Consider the following 22092-nt stretch of genomic DNA (forward strand, 5'->3'; position numbering starts at 1 on the left):
CAGATTTTACTGTAGGATTTGCTTTCAGGCCTCCCATGCCACTGTCTAATAGCAAAGTTGGGGTACAGAAGTCCTACCAAAGGTAGAGGAAAACTGAGTTAGGGACTAGTTAAATAAGCTGACATATAGAAAGTCCATGGGACCTGATGGGATGCATCCAGAATTACTGAGGGAGCTGGCTGATATCAGTGCCAAGGCTGCTTTTTATCATCTTTATCATAGCACCTGACAATCCCGTAAACAATTAGACTGAATATACCTTGAATAAATAAGGCAGCAAAAATTATTTCCACTCGTCGAATAGCTAAACAAGTGATGGCTCAACCTGTCAGTCAAAAGCAAAACAGCAAATGTCCATACTGTAAAAATTCCACCAACTGCAGCTACAAACTGGTCTCTCTAATAGCAAAAGAGGAAGGAGCTGACTATAACGATATCAGGCAGGCAAACAGGAGTCTTCAAATATGTTAGAGGTGTATTCACTGCCAAAGAAGATTTTTCTGATGTTTGTCTGGAAGCTACCTGGAGCATGAAAGCTGAACAACAACAACAAAAAAGTTCCATGACTTCTTAATCACAGACATTTAGATCCTCACACAGAAACAAAGATCCTCTCACTCTCTTGCAGTGTGATTTCCAAAACTGGTATCATTCATCCCAGGAAGAGTTGTGTATTTGCCCAATCTATCCAGTCAATTGTACTTCCAAGTGTGGACAGTTGCTAAATCATATCACTTCCCATTAATCAACATTTAAACTTGAAATCAAGCTGCGGGCAATCAGGTAATAATGAGAGTGAGAGTGCATGACTAATTGTCAGCTTATGTATATCCTTACCATTAGCTATTGACAATGAATTGCAAAAATGCAAAATTCCTTTTCCAATTTTTTTTTGCTAACTAAAGCTGACAGGCTCATAAAACCACTGCCCAGCTGTCAAACTATGGAAAACATGCTGCATGTAAACAGAAAACGACTCAAGGGCAATAAAAACCCCGATCAAAGGGTGAGCAAAGGCAAAACAAAGTTTGACCTTGAATCCCTGCAAGGAGCTCTGAATGATTTTAATAGCAACCTTATGCATTGCACTACAACACTGAACTATTTGGGAAATGCATGCAGAATAGAGATAATATTGCAAATGGCAGTGATAAATATTTAGCAAATGATAGCGCAGACTGCCCAGAAATAGAGGAAAGAGATGGGAGCAAAAGTAAACGGTTATGTTTTGGACCCACTGAGATGTTTTAAACCAGAAAAATTCTGAAGCACATGCTCATCTTAAAAGATGTTAATGTCCAATCAAACGTATTTGATTTATACATCTAAAGTCACGCATACAATTAAATGCCTTTCGAGATGGAATGCTCAGTACCTTCCAAAATCAAGCTCTTACCTGGGTCTTGAATGTTAACATTTAATAAGGAGATTTCTTATTTCTTAATGCCCTTTAGTCACATATTTTGTAGCATAACTAATATATATATAGCAATACACTAATGGAGAAATGCTGTATGAGAGTGAAACCAGTCTTTTCAAAGAATCATTTTGAAGTAGTGCTGTTCAGTGGTAGGTAGTTTAATAATAATTGGTAAATCTTTTTATTTGCAAGTTGAAGAGGCTAACCTCCCCAGTAGTCCACCCCTCTCTGTCAGCAGAGGTTTCAGTGCTCCCAGCTAGAGTGTGTCTGAAGGAACTCCTCATTTGGCCTGACAAAGGGAAGCAGAAACCCCTGGCAGAGGAGGGAAATTCCTAAAATGGATCTGCCACTGACAGAACAGACTTATTTTGGAAATCTCTGCCCTCAACTGCTAGCTCCCATGCCCTGGCTGGAGATTACCACTCTCCTGTTGTGTGACAAATGCTGAGCCAACTCTTCATGGAGCCACTCGAACTAAGTGGGTGGCGTCCATAGCAGGGGACAGGACAACTTTCTTACTGTCATTTCCATATTGATTATCATTTGTTCTTACAAGACAATATTAATCATCTTAGTTAAAAGTCTTTGTGGGTTTCTCAGATAATTAATTCAATGTATATGTAAAAGTCAAATGCTTACATTTATACAATGAAATGAAAGAATGGTACCACTGAATAAGGTGTTTATTTGCACTGTCCAGAAAACAACAACAAAATATTTTAGGCAGGCAGATATGTACAACTGACAGCTAGAAGAGTCTTCTACCTAATGAAAGTTAACTTCTCAAAAACTTGCCTCACCTCCCATCTTAACAAATCTCAGACACAAATACTTCTCAAATTTCTTTTTTTCCTTAAGGAAATGCTTGTCTGTGAAAAGGGGAATGCTGCAGCTACTGCCAGTAAGATGCAAGCTGCTTGTGACTCATTATCTAACTAAACTACTGTCCCCCTGGCCTGTTCATAGCGCAAGGCAGGGAAGAGGGAGAGGAGAAGAGCAAAAGAATCTCTTTCGGCTGAGAATTGCAGGCTTCCTTGCAGGGTCACTGAGTGACTTCTCTCTAGGAGAAGCTGCAGCAAGGATTTTACTGAGCTGAGCATTTGAAAAACTTTGAGGGTCTTGCTGCTCCTCAGTCCTTCCCTTTAGGCAGCTAAAACGGCAAGAAAGACACAATTTTCTTTGCACACCGGGAGCTTTCAGACACAAAATATGTCCCATTACAATCACAGCTCTGCTGTCTACTCATTCTACCTGAAATTTCACAATGGCTTCCCTGCTTGGGCTAGGCTTCATTTTATGGTACTATAAATGTATTATTTCACTTGCAAGTGAGAAAACAGCACTATGTTGTTCTGCTGGGAAACAAGGCGTGGACCAATCCATCCCTGTTCTGCATTTCTGTGGAGTCTGATATGCCTTTGAAAATACGTGACATTGTGCTTATGGGAAAATCAAAAAGAAAGTAATTCAAAGGACATATACTTATTAAATTGCTGAGAAGCCACTTAAACCCTTCTCTTGCCCAGTACCTGCAGGAGTGGTCTGAATTACCAGCATTGCCAGTATTCTGCCAATGGCATTGATTGCTACATACAAGAATTAGGCAGGACAGTGCTACGCTGGACGCTGCGGGGCATTCACAAGGCATAGCATTCTCAAAATTGGGATCTGTAGCCAAGAAAGAATAGTGCGTCCTTTTGCATACCTGCTGTGGGGAAAACGTTAAGAGACACTAGCATCTATTATCAAATCAAATAGAGTTCAGTTCCATTCATGTTATTCCATCCTCAAACCAGGACACCTATGTTATTTAAATGTACTTAAAAGATGAGAAAATTGGTTTTCCAGCACTATGTAAAACTACTTACATGCCCCATTGATTTTTGAGATATACTGAAGGTGCTCTTTCAACAAAGCTGCTCCCAAACTGCTGTACGCATGACAGGATGCTTTTTGTCTACGTCCATTTCTACTCCAGTTTTATACGGAGTGGGACTACGGCTTCTGTAAACAAACCCTCGAAGTCTGTGGGCAAGTGCCCGGTAAGGCTGGGAGGGGTCTGTAGCAGTGGTGAGTTGGCTGGTACATTTTCGTGTTGCTTGGTGAGGAGAAGGTATAATTGCCCTTGTATCAGTAGGTGCTCCTTTCTGTATAAATATTTAAAATTGTAATGAGTCCTGTGCTATTTCCTTTCACCACTAGCTGAACTACTGTACCAACTCCTGCCTGCTTCCAGCAATTATTAAAGTAGCTCTCCTTTGGGAAAAGCAGGAAAAGCTTGGGGGAAACATGCGCGGTTGTTACCGCTCCGTCTGTGGTGGCTGGCTATAACCGCCTGCGGCCTGCGCTGCTGAAAGCCTTCCCGGCCCTGCGGGGGCACGGCACCCCTCCGGGCACTGAGGCGAGCCAGGGCCACTCGGCAGCCAGGCCGGGCCGCCCCCGACCCCTTTGAGTGGAGGCTGGGGCAGCACCGGCGCTGAGGAGGAGGGACGCTGCCGCTGCCGCCCCCGTCCCTCACTGTCCCCTCACGGTCCCGGCGGGGTCTCAGGGGAGGGCGAGGCGCGAGGGGTGCGGGAGCGGGAGCCTCGCCCCTCGGCACGTGCAAGTCCCGCCTCGCGCCGCGCTGCACCTTTAAAAGGGGGCGGGGGGGGCTGACGGGCAGCGTCACGTGAAGGGGAGGGGCCGGAACCCGCGCTCGCGCCCAGTCGGCTGAGGGAGCGGTGGCGGGTCCCTGCGGCAGCGCGCACCCGCGCTCGGTTCGGGAGCGCGCCCCGGCCCGGTCCTGCCTCCCCCTTCCGTCCCGCTGCGGAGCGGTGGGAGCGCCCGGCTCGCCCTCCCGGTCGCCTTGCTCTCCCGGCGGCGGCGTGCGAGGATGGAGCTCTTCCAAGCTAAGGACCACTACATCCTGCAGAATGGGGAGCGGGCGCTGTGGTGCAGCCGGAGGGACGGCAGCCTGCAGCTGAGAGCTGGTGAGGGGCTGGGGCCGGCGCCGGGGCGTGCCTCGGTGCCCGCTTCCTGTGTGGGGAAGGGCGGGCCGGCACCCACCCACCCTGCGTGGCTTGGCCGGGGGGCGACGGCCGGGGAGAGGGGCGCTGAGGGGAAGGGCGGGACCCTAAACGCCGCTGAGATCGCCCGGTGGCGAGCCCCGGGTGAGGGTGGCGGGGCTCGGTACGCCGAAGGTCGGCTAGGGAAGGTGGGTGGCCGCCTCTCCTCGCTTGGCCGAGGCGATGCCGGGCCGCCGCCTTCCCGGGGCCGGTTGGGTGCGGGACGTGCCGCCTGTCCTGGCACCGCTGTCCCAGCGAGGAACCTGCCTCCTCCAGATGGATTTTTTTCTTACACAAAGTGTTTGTTTCTCTGCAAAACACAGTCGGGGAGCCCCTGCCAGTTCCCCGTGCGGAACCCGAATAGTTTATCATGTTGAAATGCGTCTGGTCACCCTCAGGGGAGCATCACCAAAGGAGAAGGGCCATCTTGTGTTGGTGTCAGCCTTATATAAGTGATGCTTGCCAGTGTTCCCGGTAAATGGTGACTGTGCCCCTTGGAACAAACCTGTCCCTCTCTGAGGAGAAACTGAACAGGTGGCTACGCTTGTAAATTGTTCTCAAATTTTTCTAGTGACTGTAGGCAGTATGGCAATTACAGAGGAGGGCTATGTGTTATTAATATCAGGCTGCAAAGAAGGTAATGGGAACAAAAGCTGTAGATAAAGTGAGTTGTGTTAACGGAAATTTCAAAACTGGTAGTTACAATACACTATCTGGGAGGTTAGTCAGTAAAGGTGTCTATAAAATGAAATGCCATCCTTAGAAATTAGCCTGCTCTGAGTAATAGATGTAACTTAGATGTAAAGGACAGTAGTGTTCTTGCTTATAAGTTAAAGAATACGCTAAATATCCAGCTATTTTGCAAAATGTATGGCAGGTTGCACAGATGTTACTTGCAAGTTTCTAAAATTGGGATCCATGTTATGCCAAAAAAGCCAGTCAAGCATGTACATGCCCAGGTTGGCTGAGTACAGTACAGTTCATGAGCTTTTTTGAAAGGCTGGAATAACTTTATATGTAAGCATGAAATACCATTGTTATCTGTGTTTATCCAAAGAACTGCTTTTCGTACTGGTCTTTCTTGTGTTATGTTTTTGTACTTGAGTCATGATAATGCTTTTGTCTTGTCAGTGCAATTTGTTTACATCTCTTAGATAAAACTACTGTCTGTCTCAAGTTAACATGACTTATTCTTGTCCCCCAGCTTCACTTATCTTAGAAAGTCCAGCAGTACTTTGATTTATAAATCATCTTACAAAATACCTGATGTTAAGCTAGCTAACAAGACTACTAGTTATTGACATGCATGTTTTTGTGGGGGGGAAAAAGCCCCTTGGTTTTAGATTTGCTATAGTTATAATCATCTGCATAGGCATAAAAGCTCTCATTTGACCCTGAGTAATAATAAAAGCATGAACTAGTGAACTGCAGTTCTGGAGACTGTTTGAAAGCTTTAATTTTAAAAGCATCAATCACTTGTTTTCATGCAGCCGCTGCTGTGATTTATTTTTTCTTTTCTTGAAGTCTGATAACTTCATGGAGGCTTTGCCAGCGCTCAACAGTTTGTCTGCATACTGTTCAGCAGGATTTTGTCCATAGCTTGCCTTTAAATTTTCAGCTGGTAAACATGTGATCCCTATTGTGTGTGACCTACAGTTTAATGATAGGTAATATGATATTGAAGTGTCTTAGCCTGCTTGAAACTCTTTGATTGTTAGTCATGATTTCCCATTTCAATGTTTGTAGCTGTGTTTTTCCAGCCATGTCTGTGGATCACCTTATTGAAAGCAGGCTCTAGGGCTGTGAAATGAAGTACCTTAGAATGTTGAAAGCAAACCCAAGAAGGAAACAGTTCTCTCAAAAGAAGTATTTCTTGGATCAATAGCTCTTGCTTGTATTAAGACAAAGCTGGATGTCGTCAAGTTTACAATTTTATTACGTTTGACCATTTATAATCAAGGCCACTGACCGGAAATGAGTAAATGGATTACAGTGTGATGAGTCACTGCCATATTAAAAAAACCAAAGTCATAACTTGTGTTCATTGGCATGTTTAATAGTCTATCAAGAGGCTATAGTCTAACTATGTGTCTCTACTTGCTTTTGGAGGCCTTGGTTTTATTCTGTTCCACAGAGGCTCCTCTGAATTAATCTTTACACATTCATGGATTGAAATAGATAATACTGGCAAACCTTGCAAAGTCTTCCTTTATATGATAGGTCTGAATCTAAAGAGCTCATGCTAAACTTTATAATACTCTCCTCCCTTAACCATAAAGGCATGTTCAGAAATTTGCTAATCGTGAAAGCTTTATTTCTGACTTCGTTGAATCATGGAGAGAACAGCTTGAGTTAAAAAAAGGCAAAAAAACTTGGCAAATATTTGTTATAAGCAAAGTCTGAGGATGGCCCTAGTTTGAAGGACACCTGCCTGTGTTTACAAGATGTTTCTGTTTTTTTTTTTTTTTTCCCCTCTGAAGTGAAAGCATTAATGAGTTACCTACAGGGAAATCCATGAATCACTTTGGCATCATGGATTTTGTTAGGAATTTAGCTGTCTACAGGGTACTTTTTTCAGTGTAGTGAAAAACCACGTGTTCAACCATGCTTTAAATACTTTACATTAGATCTTGATCGGGATTTCACTCTTGGTGTACTCTGCTTATGTGCTGCTTGCCTGCTCCTGACTGGTAGTTCTACACAGATTACAAATATCACTCTATTGATGTTGGTATACATGCATGTGTATACACATGTAGAAAAGAGCAAGTATTGAAGACACTGAATCCTACTCGCCATTTTCTTATCAACAGAAAAAGGAATGAGATTATTTCATGGAGTAAGAACTTCTGTTATCATTGTGTTGGCCTTCATAATATTCTGGGCAGTTATGTCAGACTAAACAAGATTGGGAATGGTTGCTACTAGAACCAGTGTAGTAATGTTGGTTCCCACCACCTTGGAGAAAAAAATCTACCAGATAGTTTGTGATACACAGATTGGAATTATTCTAACACAATTTATAGGGACTTCATGCTCAGACTCCGTCACCTGTGCTTGTAAGAGTAAGGTGGTGCTAAGATGTGTCTTACCTCTGGAGCTATGACTAGAGGCAAATGAATATTCATTTGTTTTAAACACTTTAGGAAATCAGTGTTACAGTACTGTTGTGAATCAGCAACTGAAGCAATGCCTCTTAAAATATTTTTCTTTTAATGAGACATGTTATCAAACAGTATTCTCAGAGTATCCAGGGAGACATTTCAGGTTAGGTGTCTTAATAGCGTGAAATCTTCTCTGCATCATAAATCATAAGGCCAGCTAATATTCTAGCTATATGTGCTTGCCTTACTCCTCAAAGACATTACAGGAGTCATGTAGAAATTGCTTGTTAGAATTCCTGAGCTGTTCTTCATGATTGTAGACTGGAGGAGAAGAGCAGCTCCTTTGTTTGAAGTCTAATGCCTGTGAATGCTCAAGTGAAGGCCTTGGTCTAATGACCAGTGTAAGGAGCAATGCTGCTGATACTAATAGCATCAGTAGGTTTGAAGGCTACAGAGTAGTCCTAAGTATGGTTCTGAGGGATGATGGCCTGAGTGTTATTTCATGTTACTGAATTAAGTATTTCATACAAAACTGACTTCCTGAATTTCAGTAGTATGTCTCGGAAACTGCCTATGTATTGTGGAAAATATACCAGAGGAGATAGTTATAGCTTTAGAAAAATTCTCTCTGTATTTCAAGTTACTTTATAAAGAACCTCAAGCTTTTTTTTGACACTTTCTTTTTTAGCTGCAACGGTTACCGAACTGTTTCTCACCCTTGCCTGTTCATTCTGTTCCCCCTTTTCCATACCCTTTCTTAGATGTCAGCACAACATACTTGTGGCATATGTGACAAACCAGATGTCAGAACTGATCTGCATTAGCTGCAACCCAGCAAGAATCTATGCTTAAAGAATCTTGAGCAGTTAGTTCCTGTTGCTGCTTGCTCCTTCTCATGAAAGAGAGCAGAGAGGGGTGGGCTGCTGTATGCCCTTCATCTGATTGTTATATACATTAGTCAATTTTGTAGCTTCTGAATGTGAGGCAAGAACTTCAAATGTATTTACCAGAGATAAATTATTTTCTGCTTTCATTAAATAAGATCTACTTTATAATTCCATCCATGATTCTTTTTACAGAGCATAGTAAACCTAAAACTGAGACTTAAATGGGCTGATAGTATGCTACACCCTAATCTGGGGAGAGTTAAATAAATCTTGAGGTGAGAAGTTTCCTGATTACTTTCCTGTTGAGGCTTAGTAGCAGAGCACAAGTTGAATAGGTCTGGAAATGGCCAAACTTGTCCCAACTCAGATGCATAGGTGTCTTGGAATTCCTGTACACACTGAAATGACTTTAGGTTTTAAACAAATATATGAAAAACCTTTTAACCTTGATATGATGTTGCTTTTTATTTTTAAAACCTGAAAGTTGCTTGCTTTGTGAAGAAAAAAAAAAAAGCAAGCTTCTCCCCTGGAATTAAAATGAATCTGTAATTCGGGTGGATTTCTGTGGCATGTATTTTGCTAGTGGAGGTTAGACTCATCTTTGATCTCTCATGGGTTAGTATTAACTAAATAGTAGTGAATAGGAAATTGCATATTAACTGCAACTAAAATATTTATAACAGAAGGCACTGACAGGTAGCAGCCTTTCAATTTAAGAAGGGGGTCTGCATCTGTATCAGGCTTGTGGTATTTCAGTCTGTGAATACTGTTGTTCTTACTAGGTTCTTTCACAGTTTAACAGTGTGGGTGGTATTTCAGCTGTATGTGTAAGGAAACATTCAAACTTAAATGACTTAAGTTTTAAACTGTCTGAACTGTAGTAAAAGGTGACCATTTATTTGATATGCTGTTAGTGTTCTTTCAAAACAACTATTGTAGGTTGGAATGTGATTTTTTTTTTTTTTGGTCTCTAACTGATACTATTAAGCATACAGGACACATCCATGTTGCTGAAGTTATGTTCCAGAAAGCACAGTTAATGCTGTAACTTTTTTTTTTAAGACACTTCCTGAAGGCTTTGGGTGACTTTGAGAAGTGATTTGATGGGCAGCAGGGCCTTTGCTGGTAATTAAAGAGTGAGACTGACAACAAGAAAACACTTTGTCCCGCTTCTCTTCCCAACTGCTGTGTTGCATGGCAGCTGCAACAGGAGCCCCCGGGATGTCAAAGGACTGCAATAACTTCCACTAAGTACTTCCCTTAAACTGTGAGGTTTCTCAGATGGTGGTTTAGAATTTTCTTCTAGAAACAAATTCTTCAGTGCAATGTCAAACAAGTCTTGAATGTGGCTTACACATACACAATATACATATTGAATGTGTATTTCAGAAACTCATTCTGCTAGGGTTATGTATTGAGACTCAGGGCCCAGAGTTTGGCAGACTGTACTTCATTCCCTCGAATTGCCTCAAAGATTTGAGACTACTGACAAAAGCTTTTTTGTCACTGTTTAGAGGTTTTATGATTCATGTTTAGTGTTATAAAGAACATGAGTTTTTAATGTACATAAAGATTTTTAGAGAATAAGATATAAATTTGGTAACTCTCTGCTTCTCAATAATACTTTAAGCTCGAAAACTTATGCCCTGTTTTGAGTAATGTAGTAAGTCTTTCTCTCTGATAACATGATAGGGGATAGCAGGCAAGATCATGCTGAGATGCTGAAGTAAATCACATAAGATGCCAGCATTGTGCAAATCAAATTCTGAGCCAAATTTAGAAGTATTTGACCTTGCCCAAGAGGTAGTTGAAAAATGTAGATGGCAAATGTGCTGTTCTGTCATTAATTGTTAACTTTCGGTTTGTTTTGTCCCTGTCTGTTTCTCAATTCAGGAAAAATGGCAACTTTCCCACATATGGCTGATGTTTAAGACTTTTCATTATACTGAAGTGTCTTCCAGTAATGCTTAAATGATATACTGCTTGTTGTCCTTTGACTAAATAGTCAGTTTGTTCCCAACAGTTAAAAAAATAGGGGGAGGGTGGGAATGTACAGTGTGTGTGGCATGAAATCCTTTACTCTCTGTTCCTGAAACACGTGCTGAGTTTTTGAGTGTAACTGCCTTATTTAGTGTTTGAATTGGTTATTCCTAATCCATAATTCTTTTTCTGCTATGAGTTTGATTAGTTGGGCAGTCTGAGAGGAAAGTTAATTACAGTGTGAGAAGAAAAACCTTACCTTGCTTAGACTTGGCTCACCACAGCTATGCCGGTGTTTCTCTCATGGCTCTTAAGAAGCATTAATGTAAGTCAGTTCAGTGATAAATAAACTGCTTTCCATAATCGTGAAATCCTTCTGCTCAATTAATGTTGATATTTAAATCTTTTGAGGATGGGATAACTTTCTTGCATGCTCTTTTGAGTATAGCTGTAACTGTTGAGCAAACTCTTTAAACAGTGTATCTTCAGAATGAGTGAATGTGGTGTTTAAACTGTCAGATTTGTAAGTAGGTTTGAATAAAACCTTTCTCCTGCCTTTTTGATAATTTCCCTCTTACCAAGTAAGTAGGAGTAAAAAGAAAAAAAAAATACAGACAACCTACTGCTTTCCTAGTTTTGAGGATATACCCACAAACAACTTGAGCTTTGTTGAAATACCAGCTGAAAACGGGAATGTGCATTGGGCTGTAATAATATTAATTAGTACAGTGTTGTTACTTTTGGAAGGATAAAAGATATTTCCTTACCCGTGTTGCTTCTATCTGACACAAAGTATGTGTCTACTAGTAGAGTTCAGCAGGGTAGAAGAATAAAGGGAAATTTTAAAGTAAAAAAAACCCAAACCTACTGAGCTTAGATGGCTTAGTGCCTATTCCACGTTTTAGGGGTCACTGCTGGTCACTTAACTGAAGGGTATTTACAGGTTTTTGGAATGGGTGAGGAGGCACTTCTAATTTCAAGTGGTTGAAATGTGTTTAACAGCTTGTTGCACATATTTAGCCACCTATGGCAGTGGTCTCTAAAGTGGTGTGTCAGAAAAAATATTTTATACCATTAATAAAGATAAAAGAAACACTATTTTAAAACTATTTATCTCATCCATTTAAAACTTCTACTTTTGTGTTTTATAATGTATGCAATATTAGTACAGTAGAACATGTGTATAGTTTATAAATATACATATATTCGGGGTGCATGCTAAATTATTTTTGGTGGTACATAATCAAAAAAGTTTGGAGACCGCTGATCTGCAGGGTTAAATTCTGTTTGGAGGGAAGATGTTTCACCTGGTAACAACAGTGGGTACAGGAGTTCCTTGTGCAGTTACTTGTAATACTGGATACTCTCCAAACGACTGAATATTTTCCATGTGTTTTTAAGTTTCCTGAGCAATGCCTGGTGACTCAGGGGATTTTATAACTGCAACAGAATACAAAGAAGTGCTTTTTATCAAAATGAGTAGTAAGGATTCATTTTTTGTTAGGCATTTTCTCTGCGACTTGCATCCTGCTTCTGCAGCAATAATACAAGCTTCTATTGTATACCCCAACTGCTTTAAATCTGTCAGTATACAGCCTGAATTGCACTTGAACTGTTCCTGTTCATCTAGTCTAATTTAAATACCGAAGGGAAGTGTCCAAAGAAACTAAATCACTGTTTCATTTTCCTAGACTCAAGTGAGTAGGTGTGTACTTTGTAGTGTGCTGTGCTTCTACAGTTGAGACAGGCACTCTGTAAGAAACTTGCCTTGAATTACTGTTTGGAAAACATGTGTCTCCTCGTTGGAGGATAAGCAGGCTTTCTAGCAAGGCTGTAAGGTGTAGTGGGAATGAGAAGACTAGCTGGGATTTTTCCGAAATCCTCCTAGTGTAGCCCAGCTGGAGGCTTCTTAAGGTGGGTGTGCATGTGGTAGGCAGATGTGGAGTAGTGGTGATTTCACTTTAAAGCATTTAAATTCTAAGTGGATTGAGGGCTCTCAAGACTTAACGCAGACAGTGCAAGTTGTACAAATGACAAATTAAAAATAATTAAAACAGGTGATTAGCTGAAGGAATAACTCTTTTGAAGTTAATGCTTCATGGCAATTAAGAGCTTTTACTTGCAATACTGAATGTCTTAATACTCTTCCATCTTTCTGCAATTATAGTAGCTTAAAAATAAATTCAGAAAACTTGTGCTGAAAGGAAAACTTAGTTAGCCTGAGTTTGTTTGCAAAGTAGTACTTTATTTCCTATAAGACAAAGAAGTTAAAGTTTATAGTCTTAAATCTTCCCCGTTTAATTTGTAATGTCTTAATCCTGGCTAATATTTCAGAACACTATTCAAAGATGAACTGGAACTCGGAATCAGACTTCCATTTGAAAAATCACAGAGGTCATAAAGGTCAAATTATGCTAATAATAAAGTCTTGTAGTTGTCTTTGATCTAAAGCAGCCACAATGTAAAGAAAAAAATCTCAAATCTATTTAAAAATAGTATTGAACTTTTTTCTAAAAGTTAACACTTTAGGTGTCAAATGTTACATTATCAGAGCTGAAGGATTTACTTTGGCTATTTATGGTGAGTTAATCAGCTTTTACTTTATATATATAAATGTCTATTGCTTGTGATGAGAATTGCTACTCTCTTAGGCTACGGAAAGAATTTTTGAGAAACAGCATGCGTTTATATCTGTGTTTATATGCTTACATATAAACTGAGTTTGAAGTTCAGTGATGCTTTGTACACTTTTTATACTGAGTACACTGACAGGAAATACTTTCTAGCCAAGGTCTGTTTCTGAAAGCCAGCGAAGTTTGAGGAAGGTAAGAGGAGCATACTCCCTGAATTACAGCAAGATTGGAAGTTATAACTATAGCAGCGGCTCGGTAGTAAGGGCTGGATTCAAGTGACTACAAATGAAATCTTTTTCCTCCCCAAAGGAAGCTGATAGCCCACCTGCTTAAACTCTTCAGACTTGCCTACAGTCATTCACTGTTGAGCAAGTGGCTTATCCCAAAGCAGTGGTTTGTTTTCTTATCAGAATTTGTGCTTGACCCGGAATCAACTCTGCTGGTGTTAGACTGGAGAAAGAGCTAGAAAGCTGTCTTGGCTTTTGATGCTCTTCCAAGTTGTTTTTGTGTCACCTTTTCAGGGTTATCTTTGTGTAAACAAAGAATTAAAGAAATTTGTCTGGCACTGCGTGGCCCTGCATCACTGCTGGTGAGCTCTGAGGGGTGGTGGTGGAAGTAATCACATCAAAGCTGGTTCTGTTCAGAATTTGTGACGGAAGTTCTATTGTGCTGTGACTACAATGCTGATACAATCACTGTGAATGGTAAACCTATTGTCAGTGGTTGTTAATCTCTGACAGGAATCAGCAAAAAGAGGCAACGCTTATTTCAATAGCTTGAATTTAGTTAGTGGGATAAGGGAAAGAATAAGCTATTTTGTACTTTGGGATGGAAACTAGGTAAGCAAGTACATACCTAAAAGTATTAAGGGCGTGTGTTAAGGCCTATCGAACCCTGGCAATTCTCTCAAAATATACTGAGGACACCAGAGAACTCCCCAGGTCAGGGAAGATCTTCCATGGGGCTCAGTTCACTGCTCATAGTGACTCTTTGTACGCAGCTTTCTGCTTTGAAGGACAATTACTATTTTGACAGTGCTCATTATCACCAGCACAATACTGTAAGAAATCTGTTTCAACAACATAATGTTGCAGTTTCAGGCTGATAAGTCTTTATTCCTGGCTGTGTGAGTTTCAAGAGATCACTAGACTACTGGTATGACATCTATAGGAAGATAAATTTATGTGGGGAAACAAGAGTAACTGTATTGATAAATTGGATTTCACCTTATATCTCAAAGCATTCAGTCTGGTTTGGGATTAGAGAAAAGTCCAGTGTTTTGTTTGATAGAGCCTTGTGGCAGTTAATTCTTATTGATAAGGCATTTCTTTAAAAAATGAAAAAAAAATCAAACTTGCCTTGTGTTGTTTCAGCAGTCAGAAATGTGGCCACATGTCTCTTATGTATGCTATCTGAAAACTTTTAACGGTGGATTTTCAGTTTTGTTTTGTACAGTTACTTTCCCCCTTGGCTTTAAAAAGATGTAAATACCTTCTGTAACATTTATTACTGTCCACCAACTTAGCTGCCTCTTACATTCTGCTATATTTTACAATTAAAGACTAGTCTCCTACAGGCTTGCAGTTAACTTTCTTGGATCTCTGTATATTTAAAATTGTTACATAAGCAAAGATTAAGTAGTTATAACTTTTCAAAGACACAAGATGGTGGCTGAAGATAGCTGCTGCCAGAATTGCAAGACAGACTAAATGACTGTGAGCAAACAGTCTCAAACAATTTTACAGTATTGAACAGCAGCTGGAGACAGCTTCTTCCAAAACAGGGTAAATGGGACTGCACTTACCATGAAAGCCCATATCCTTGGGGGGTGGGGAGGACTATAGTTAAACCTTTTAATTTGGTTTATCCATCTTGCATTTCCAGAGTGTACTCTTCAAGAGCAGAAGGTTCATATCGGTATTTACTGTAGTGATACTTATTTAGCACGATTGGGTGTTGGCTCTGAGTTGAGATATGGCTGTCACACAGGAAATTGAGCTATAACGAGTTGTGAAGTTCTAATCAGGTCAGAACCAGATGCAGTTTACTTAGCTAAAACAACTTGCTTGCTTCTATGCTGCACAATACTTTCCTATAAAAGTTCTCTAGAAATAGTATCACAAGATTGTTTTTTTTCTTACGCTATCACCAAAGAACGTCAGTGTGATTCCATAATTAGTGTTTTTTTTTCACAGCCTACAGGCATTCCTCCTGTGAGACTTCTTCACATACAGGTTTTCTTGGACATTGGAAAAAAAAAAGTTAATCTCCTCAAATGTTGCTAAATATGTATGTGTTGCTTTTTTTTTTTTCCTGTGCCCTGCCTTCGCCAAGGAAAAGTTTCTTGAAGCAGTCAGCCTTCACTATTGGTAGCTCGATAATCACACTTACCTCAAGAGCCAGTGCTGCCCAGCTTGTAGATATGTATTTGCTGTCTTTAAACAGCAAATTAAAGTGTAGTGTGCATTTAACTCTAAACGCATTCTCTTTTTTCCAAAGCTTGTCTATACTATAAGTGAACGTAGGAGTCAAAGTCTGGAGCCAGTTCTCATTGTGTCTCTGTGCTATTAGAGAGTGTTCCTGTAGGAGTCTTGGGCGCTGTGTGATTCATGTTTAGGGCTGCGTATCTGAGTAACCCGCAAAAGTAATAGTACAGCTACGTAAGACCCACATGTCCTACAGTCCCTGATACCAGTTTCCTTATGTCCTTTTACAGGCAAGTCTAAACTATTGTTTCCTTATCTGTAATTAAAACAATCCTTTTCTTGTGGTTTTTTTTTTTCTCTTGTAAGCTACTAGAAGAAAACCTCACTTACTATCCAGAGCTTTCTACTAATATCTCTTGTCGTAGCAGGAGATCAGTGGTTTAATAATACTTGGATGGTATTCTAGATTACTGGGTTTGTAGTAGCTATGATAAACCTTCAGTGGTTTGGTTCTTCAAATGCCTCCTGTGCCTAGTGGGTTTTTTTTGGCTGCTTGAAGTATCTGGCTGGTTTCTAGTGCTCTCAAAGGAATATGAATGTGGCAGTCGGTTGCAAAGATAGCAAAAAAAGTAGATGAAGTCTGAGATGAATCAGCTGTAGAAAATTCCCAGGCGTGAAAACAAGATTCTGTGAATGTGTGGGTGAACTAGGAAAGAAGGGAGAAGACTTGGGAGTGAGGAAAGCTGTCTGTGTTCCTCTTTCCTGTGAGTTTGATAGTGCAGATTTTCCACTCAGCATACAAATGCTCTTGCATGTTATGTGGACTGTAACTTAGGTCAGGCTGTTGTAGAACTTGTGTTGTATGAGCACAACATATGGATACAAGATGAGTTTAGGTACTTCAAGGTTAGAGGGTAAATCAAACCGTTCACACCGTTATAGCCACTGTCACTTATTTCCTGGTACTCCTCTACCTGTATTAGTCTCCTAAGAACTTCATTTAGTTGTACCGTGATTCATACTAGGTTCTGTACAGACCAAGTAGCTGCCTGTAGCACTCCTGCAGTGAGACGGGAAGGTTCTCTGCAGATATAGTCCATTAAATGGTACAGCCTGGTTACAAACATTAGTTGTAGCTCTGTACTGCCTCCTGCAAAGATAGCTTTACATTCTGCTACTGTGTTGTGGTGTGGGCTGGCCATCAAAACCTTTTTAGTTCTTTCTTGTCTGCTTATATAAAAGCACATGTGATATATTCTGTTTAAATGAGTTCAATTTAGATCTATCCTGGCTTAAACCATTTCTGTTTTATCTCATGTGATTGCTTGTATTTAATGACGAAATTAGCTGAGTCTCGTTTCTTATTAAATGTTATGCTGAAAGCTAAGAGTAAATGTGCATTCTTAGAATAGCAAAGTTCAAATTACAAATGTGTCTAAACGACACAGTGTTTAAAAGTACATTAAAAATATCAGGCTACCAGTTGTCACCTGCAGATCTTAGACTTCCAAGAAGAAACGAAGGTCTTGTAAATAAAGTGTGTGTAGGTGGATGATTGTAGTCTTCTGTATCTTAAGATACTGTGTGAGTTTGTTCTTTCAAATGTTTGTCTGCTTACACTGGGAGCTAAGATTTTAATTTGTCTGGATGATAAAATTGGAGAAAGTCTTCCACCCTGGAACCAAGTGAGTTTTGGTAGATAATAACAAACTTGTCCTTCTTGGTATAGAAAAACCTTCTCTCCTACACAGATATTAGTTGCTTTTAGTGGTTTCTCTTCACTTAAGATTTGACTTCTGAAACCTTTTCTTTCCCAGAGTCTTAAACTTCTGAACAGGTACTACACCACTGTTAGAAGCTCTTACTGAATATCTGCAGTGGGGGATACTTCTCATGTTTATATTATAATACTGACTTGCATCAAGTGATGGCTTGAATGCATGTTGAGAGGGGTACCCTTCACAGATTACAAAGTTGATAGTGTTGCCTTCCTGCTTTCTTTTCTACTTCCTATGTGGTTCACTGTAATCTCTAACAGTAGGAGAACTAGAAACCTAAAACTTATTTGTGTGCTTCAGTATTCCATGTAGTTGTGGGAGTGCTTTAACAAAAGAGGAAGTACGTGTGCATGTATATAGAAATAGAATGTGGAACTAATAGTAACTGGATAGGTATGGGAGAGAGCTGTGAGTAAAAGTTAACATCTGCTAGGTTTTTGAAGCTACACTCTTAACTTAATGAATGACCTGTATTCAATTTCACTATAGCCATGTAAAACTCCAGTTAAGTGACAAATTCTAATGGATGTCAGAAGAATTAAGCCTCCATTAAACTGAGTTACTGTAGCCCAAAACAATTTTTCTGAAATTTCTGGGAAAGACATGGGGTAGGGCTTTAAATTAGAAATTTAGTAATTTGGTCATAGCTACTTGGTAGCAAGCAAAAATTGAACGGCATATGTATCTCACTGCAGGAATTGTGGTGTATTTTCTACCCTCTAAGGTGGGTAAGTGGGAGAGAATGAACATCACTGAATTAATTGTTCTGTTGAGTTTACTTAAAAATAACCAAACAAACCATGGGCTTTGTTCTCCTTTGCAGCCACTGATCTTCTTTTGGCTTGGAATCCCATTTGTCTGGGTCTGGTTGAGGGAGTCATTGGTAAAGTTCAGCTTCATACAGGTATGTGGTGCTTTTGGTTTTTCTTTTTACTGCTAATGCACTTTGTTTTAAAGGCAGCGATGCTACAAATAATACTGTGTAGTGTTCTTTTTAATGGAGGTGTACTCCCCAAATACGTGAACTTGTTGAAGTGATTGCATTATAGCTGCAGATGCAAATTCCCTGTACTTTACAGTGTATGTATTCTGGTTTGTCACTGTCTTGTAAAAATAGAGAACTGCATTCAAAAAGAGTAAAAATTTGTTTGAAGTTCTATCTGAGGCTGTGTGCGAGATGCATAAAATTCTTGCACCTCTTTGAATAATCCTTTCAAGTAGTTTTTTGTTGTTCTTCTATGGTGTAAAACTAATGATGTAAGTCTTCAGAAAAATAAGGCTTGAATTTGCAATGTTATATGAAAACCTGAAGGGTAATTACTACCTTGATAGATGACTACTTGAAAGTAAAAGGAATACTTAAACTTATTTGTTGTTAAATGTAAGACATAGCTATACAATGGAAGCAGGTGATGGAAACAGGTGTAGAATGCATTGTGATTTAATGTTAAGCTGGTCTAACTGTAACTAAAAGTTTCTATAGTAACTTTTTCCTGTAAAATAAGGTCAGTTGCTCTTTTAGCTTTAGTGAGTTGCAAGTTCCAGTAGCCATGATGAATATTTCTTTTGATATGTACCAGCTTTATCTAGAAAGATTCTTCTGCCCGTAGTGCTCTGGATATCTTTACTGACAGGTAGGAAAACTAGCTGTAAACTCTGCTTTACTTAGTGTGTGCTGTTCTTTTTGTGACCCTGCATTTGAAGTAGTGTCTGACAATATGATCACTACAGGTAAAGTTTCAAGTGTGTTCCAGGATAGCAGGATGGATTAAGTGCTGAAGTGGATCAGGTGTTCGTAGTCTGTTGAATAGAAATGTATTACTCAAGATGGCAGTGGCATACTAGCAATAGGGGAGGAGGTGACAAGGGACAGGTATACCACTGCGTGAGCGTATCACAGGTCTAGCTCTAGGAAATGCTTTGGTGCCATAGTTACTGTAACCCCTAGGTCTCATTTCTGAGAGTAATAGTTCAGAGCCCATCTCTCCATGAAGTTTATGATCACATCCTCTTTCCCATTCCGTCCCTTTCTCTTCTTTGAATTTCACATGATGTTTTTGCCTGTGCTCATTCTGCAGATCTATTCAGCCATTCTTTTTCAGATCTGATGATAGGAAGTGGTTCAGACTCTGCCATCTCACTCTCTCTTCTCTCCATCCAGGTTGTCTGTGCTGTTCAGCATGTGCTGTTCATGATGAATGATGGCTAAACTCCAGTAATGACTCTTTATGTTGTGGGAAAATGCTCAATCATTTTTTTTAGCATTTTTTTTTTGGTGTGGTGGTGTTTAGTGTTTTTGTGTTTTTTGTTTTTTAAACCAAGCACTTGGGTACACAAAGGCCTTCCTCCCTCTCTAGGGAGTCTAGTATAAAAGCTTTTGAAGGGGGAGACCTTGTCAAATGCTCTCTGGAAAATCTAGTGTGTTATGGCAACCAAATATCATTGCATGTGGGCTTGTTGTGAGGCACTTCCTCTCCTTATGAAAGCTGAGTTGAAACTTTCCCTGGCATGTGACACTTCAGTAGGTGCCAGCTTGCTGTTATCAAGTAAATTAAGATTATCAGGTAATAAGCCCAATATCTGATGGTCTTCCCATATGTCCTGTAGAGCTCCTGAATCAGTTATGCTCATCCAGGCACTCCATTCAGTTGCTGTTCAGGCTAGTGGGAAGCATTTTGTTTCCTCTCTGCCTTCTTCAGATGACACCACCACAAACTGTTCATAGACTATCCTCGTTGTCTATATTCTGGTGTTTAGTGATACAACTGTCCTGTAAGCAGACATTTATTTTTCTACCTTTAAATGTCTAAAGAAAGATAAAATCTCCAGCTGTTTATTCTTACTCTTCTGCTGAGAACTGCTGCTTCCTTGAGTCTGCTGACAGTTGCTCTGTTGGACGGCAGTCAAAATGAGAGGGCTGAGATGTCTTACATAGGTCTCTTGAAACCTTTTATTGTTAATGAACTCTCACTTGATCATATTCAAGTGTAGTTTTTTTGTAATCCTCTAGCTGAATCATCTAGCACTCTGTAACAGTAACCTGTCTTCATTACTTATTCTTATATCAATCTTTGTCACTGAGAAACTTTATCAGCAGAAGTTGTATAAATATTTAATATTGGTGGACCATTATCTTCAGACTTAGTAAGAGTACTGTGCTGTAGAAGCTGGGGAAAAATGCTTTTCTCACAGAGCTAATCTAGAACAGGAGGACTTCCTCTGATTTCTTCCCCCCTTCCCCAAGACTATACGGATCAGAAAACTTAATTTGGAACTCGTCTGGCTAACTGGAGTCCTGTATGGGCTTGTCCTGCTCAGAACCTTGTTGTTAGCTATTGTTGGAAAGAAGTACTGGCGTGTTTTTAAAAACGCTTGGCACATACTGACCAATACTGGAAGCTTTAAATAACTTTTTAAGTATTGAAGTTGCTACCAGGGCAATCTAAAGCTGTTACTAAGCTTATATGCACTTTAATGTCTTGGGCATAGATCCTTATGTTCTTGAAAGACTTGCTTAATGCAAGAATGCTGGAGCAGTCCTAAAATGACCTTGAAGTGTCCCTGTAGTCAATCCTGGGCTGTCCTTAATGTAGCATTGAAATACCCTTGCCAATTTGCTGTAACTAGGGATGGGATTTAATTTACTCTTAATTTTGCTGGTTTTATTGCAGGCCTGCTACAGGAGAATTTGTAGGAAAGCCTCTGTGGCAGGGATGCAATCTCATAGAAACTAGCTAGCCAATATTACGTGGTTTATTTTTTAATTCTCTAAAGAATTTTTGCCATGAGGGGGTCAGTTGTACCTCTGGACATAACCACGCACTCAATTAGAGATGAAAGTCTACTTAAAGTATCATTTGGTTCTTCTCTAATACTGAATTTTCTTAAACGTTAAGATGCTTTTCGGGGGGGGGGGGCGGAAACACCAAAAACCAAAACCTTAATTGAATATCAGAATGCAATATGGTCTCTTACCTTTTTCTGGTCCATCACAAGTGACTTGTAAGAAAATGTGTTGTAAAAATAGGAATAGAAGGAAAAGGATTTTAGGATGTATTGTGGACATAAGTTACTGAAACAGAACTTTGCACATTTTTTGATAAAGATGCACAGTTGAAATTGTCTCTGCATGATCTTCCCATATAGAGGCAAGCACATCTCTTGCATAAGCATTGTTGCCTTTATAGAGTATTAATTTTGTTTTGTGATTCAGTTAGTGTGCAAGCATACAAAATATAAGCGTAGCCCCTCAATTTCCTTTTGTCAAATTTCCAATATAGAACTAGAAAGAGGTTGTGTTGTTTTTTGTTAAAGTAAAAAGTAGATACTTTAATCTGCTAAAATGGTAATGGTAGCCTACAATTGAATCACTTTTAATCAGAGTAGTTAATAGTGTATATCTAACTATAGCTAAAGCTGGATTTCTTAACTGGTACCAGCAACTTCCACTTAACTCATTCAGTGCTACCACGTGTTTTTCTGTTTCTTGGTCAAAGCACACTCCTGTGCAGTTTAATGTTTGTACTTGTATCAATTTGGTGTGCTCTTCCAGTGCTGATTAAGACCCAAATTAAATGCTGCTGGCAAGGTTGTGTAGACTCAGTAAACTGAAGGAAAGTGGAGTTCCTCCTTCCCTATCCCCAGGAAAGGAAAGCTTTTTTGTTAGTGTGCCTCTGAATCTTGATAGAAACAATGAGTAGTTCAGGGTCTGAAATGTCTTCAGTGAGATGTAGCTGCTGAATTTCTAACTGCATACAATCAACAACTTAAAATATTCTTTTGGCATGCAACTAATTTTTAAATTATTCAAGTAACAAAAA

General features: G+C 39.9%; 1 protein-coding gene across 3 annotated transcripts in view; it reads left to right on the forward strand.

Annotated features, from left to right (window-relative positions):
* Positions 1 to 4090: 4090 nt before the first annotated feature.
* INPP5F (inositol polyphosphate-5-phosphatase F) overlaps positions 4091 to 22092 on the forward strand; it is a 43964-nt gene continuing 25962 nt past the window's right edge. For all 3 annotated transcript variants that reach the window (XM_074591314.1, XM_074591315.1, XM_074591316.1), the window contains exons 1-2: positions 4091 to 4389; positions 18096 to 18176. In XM_074591314.1, the coding sequence (XP_074447415.1) occupies positions 4293 to 4389; positions 18096 to 18176 (178 nt within the window). In that variant the 5' untranslated portion in view covers positions 4091 to 4292. The remainder of the gene's footprint in view (positions 4390 to 18095; positions 18177 to 22092) is intronic.

This window comes from Larus michahellis, chromosome 6 (assembly GCF_964199755.1).
Source record: "Larus michahellis chromosome 6, bLarMic1.1, whole genome shotgun sequence".
NCBI classification, from domain to species: domain Eukaryota; kingdom Metazoa; phylum Chordata; class Aves; order Charadriiformes; family Laridae; genus Larus; species Larus michahellis.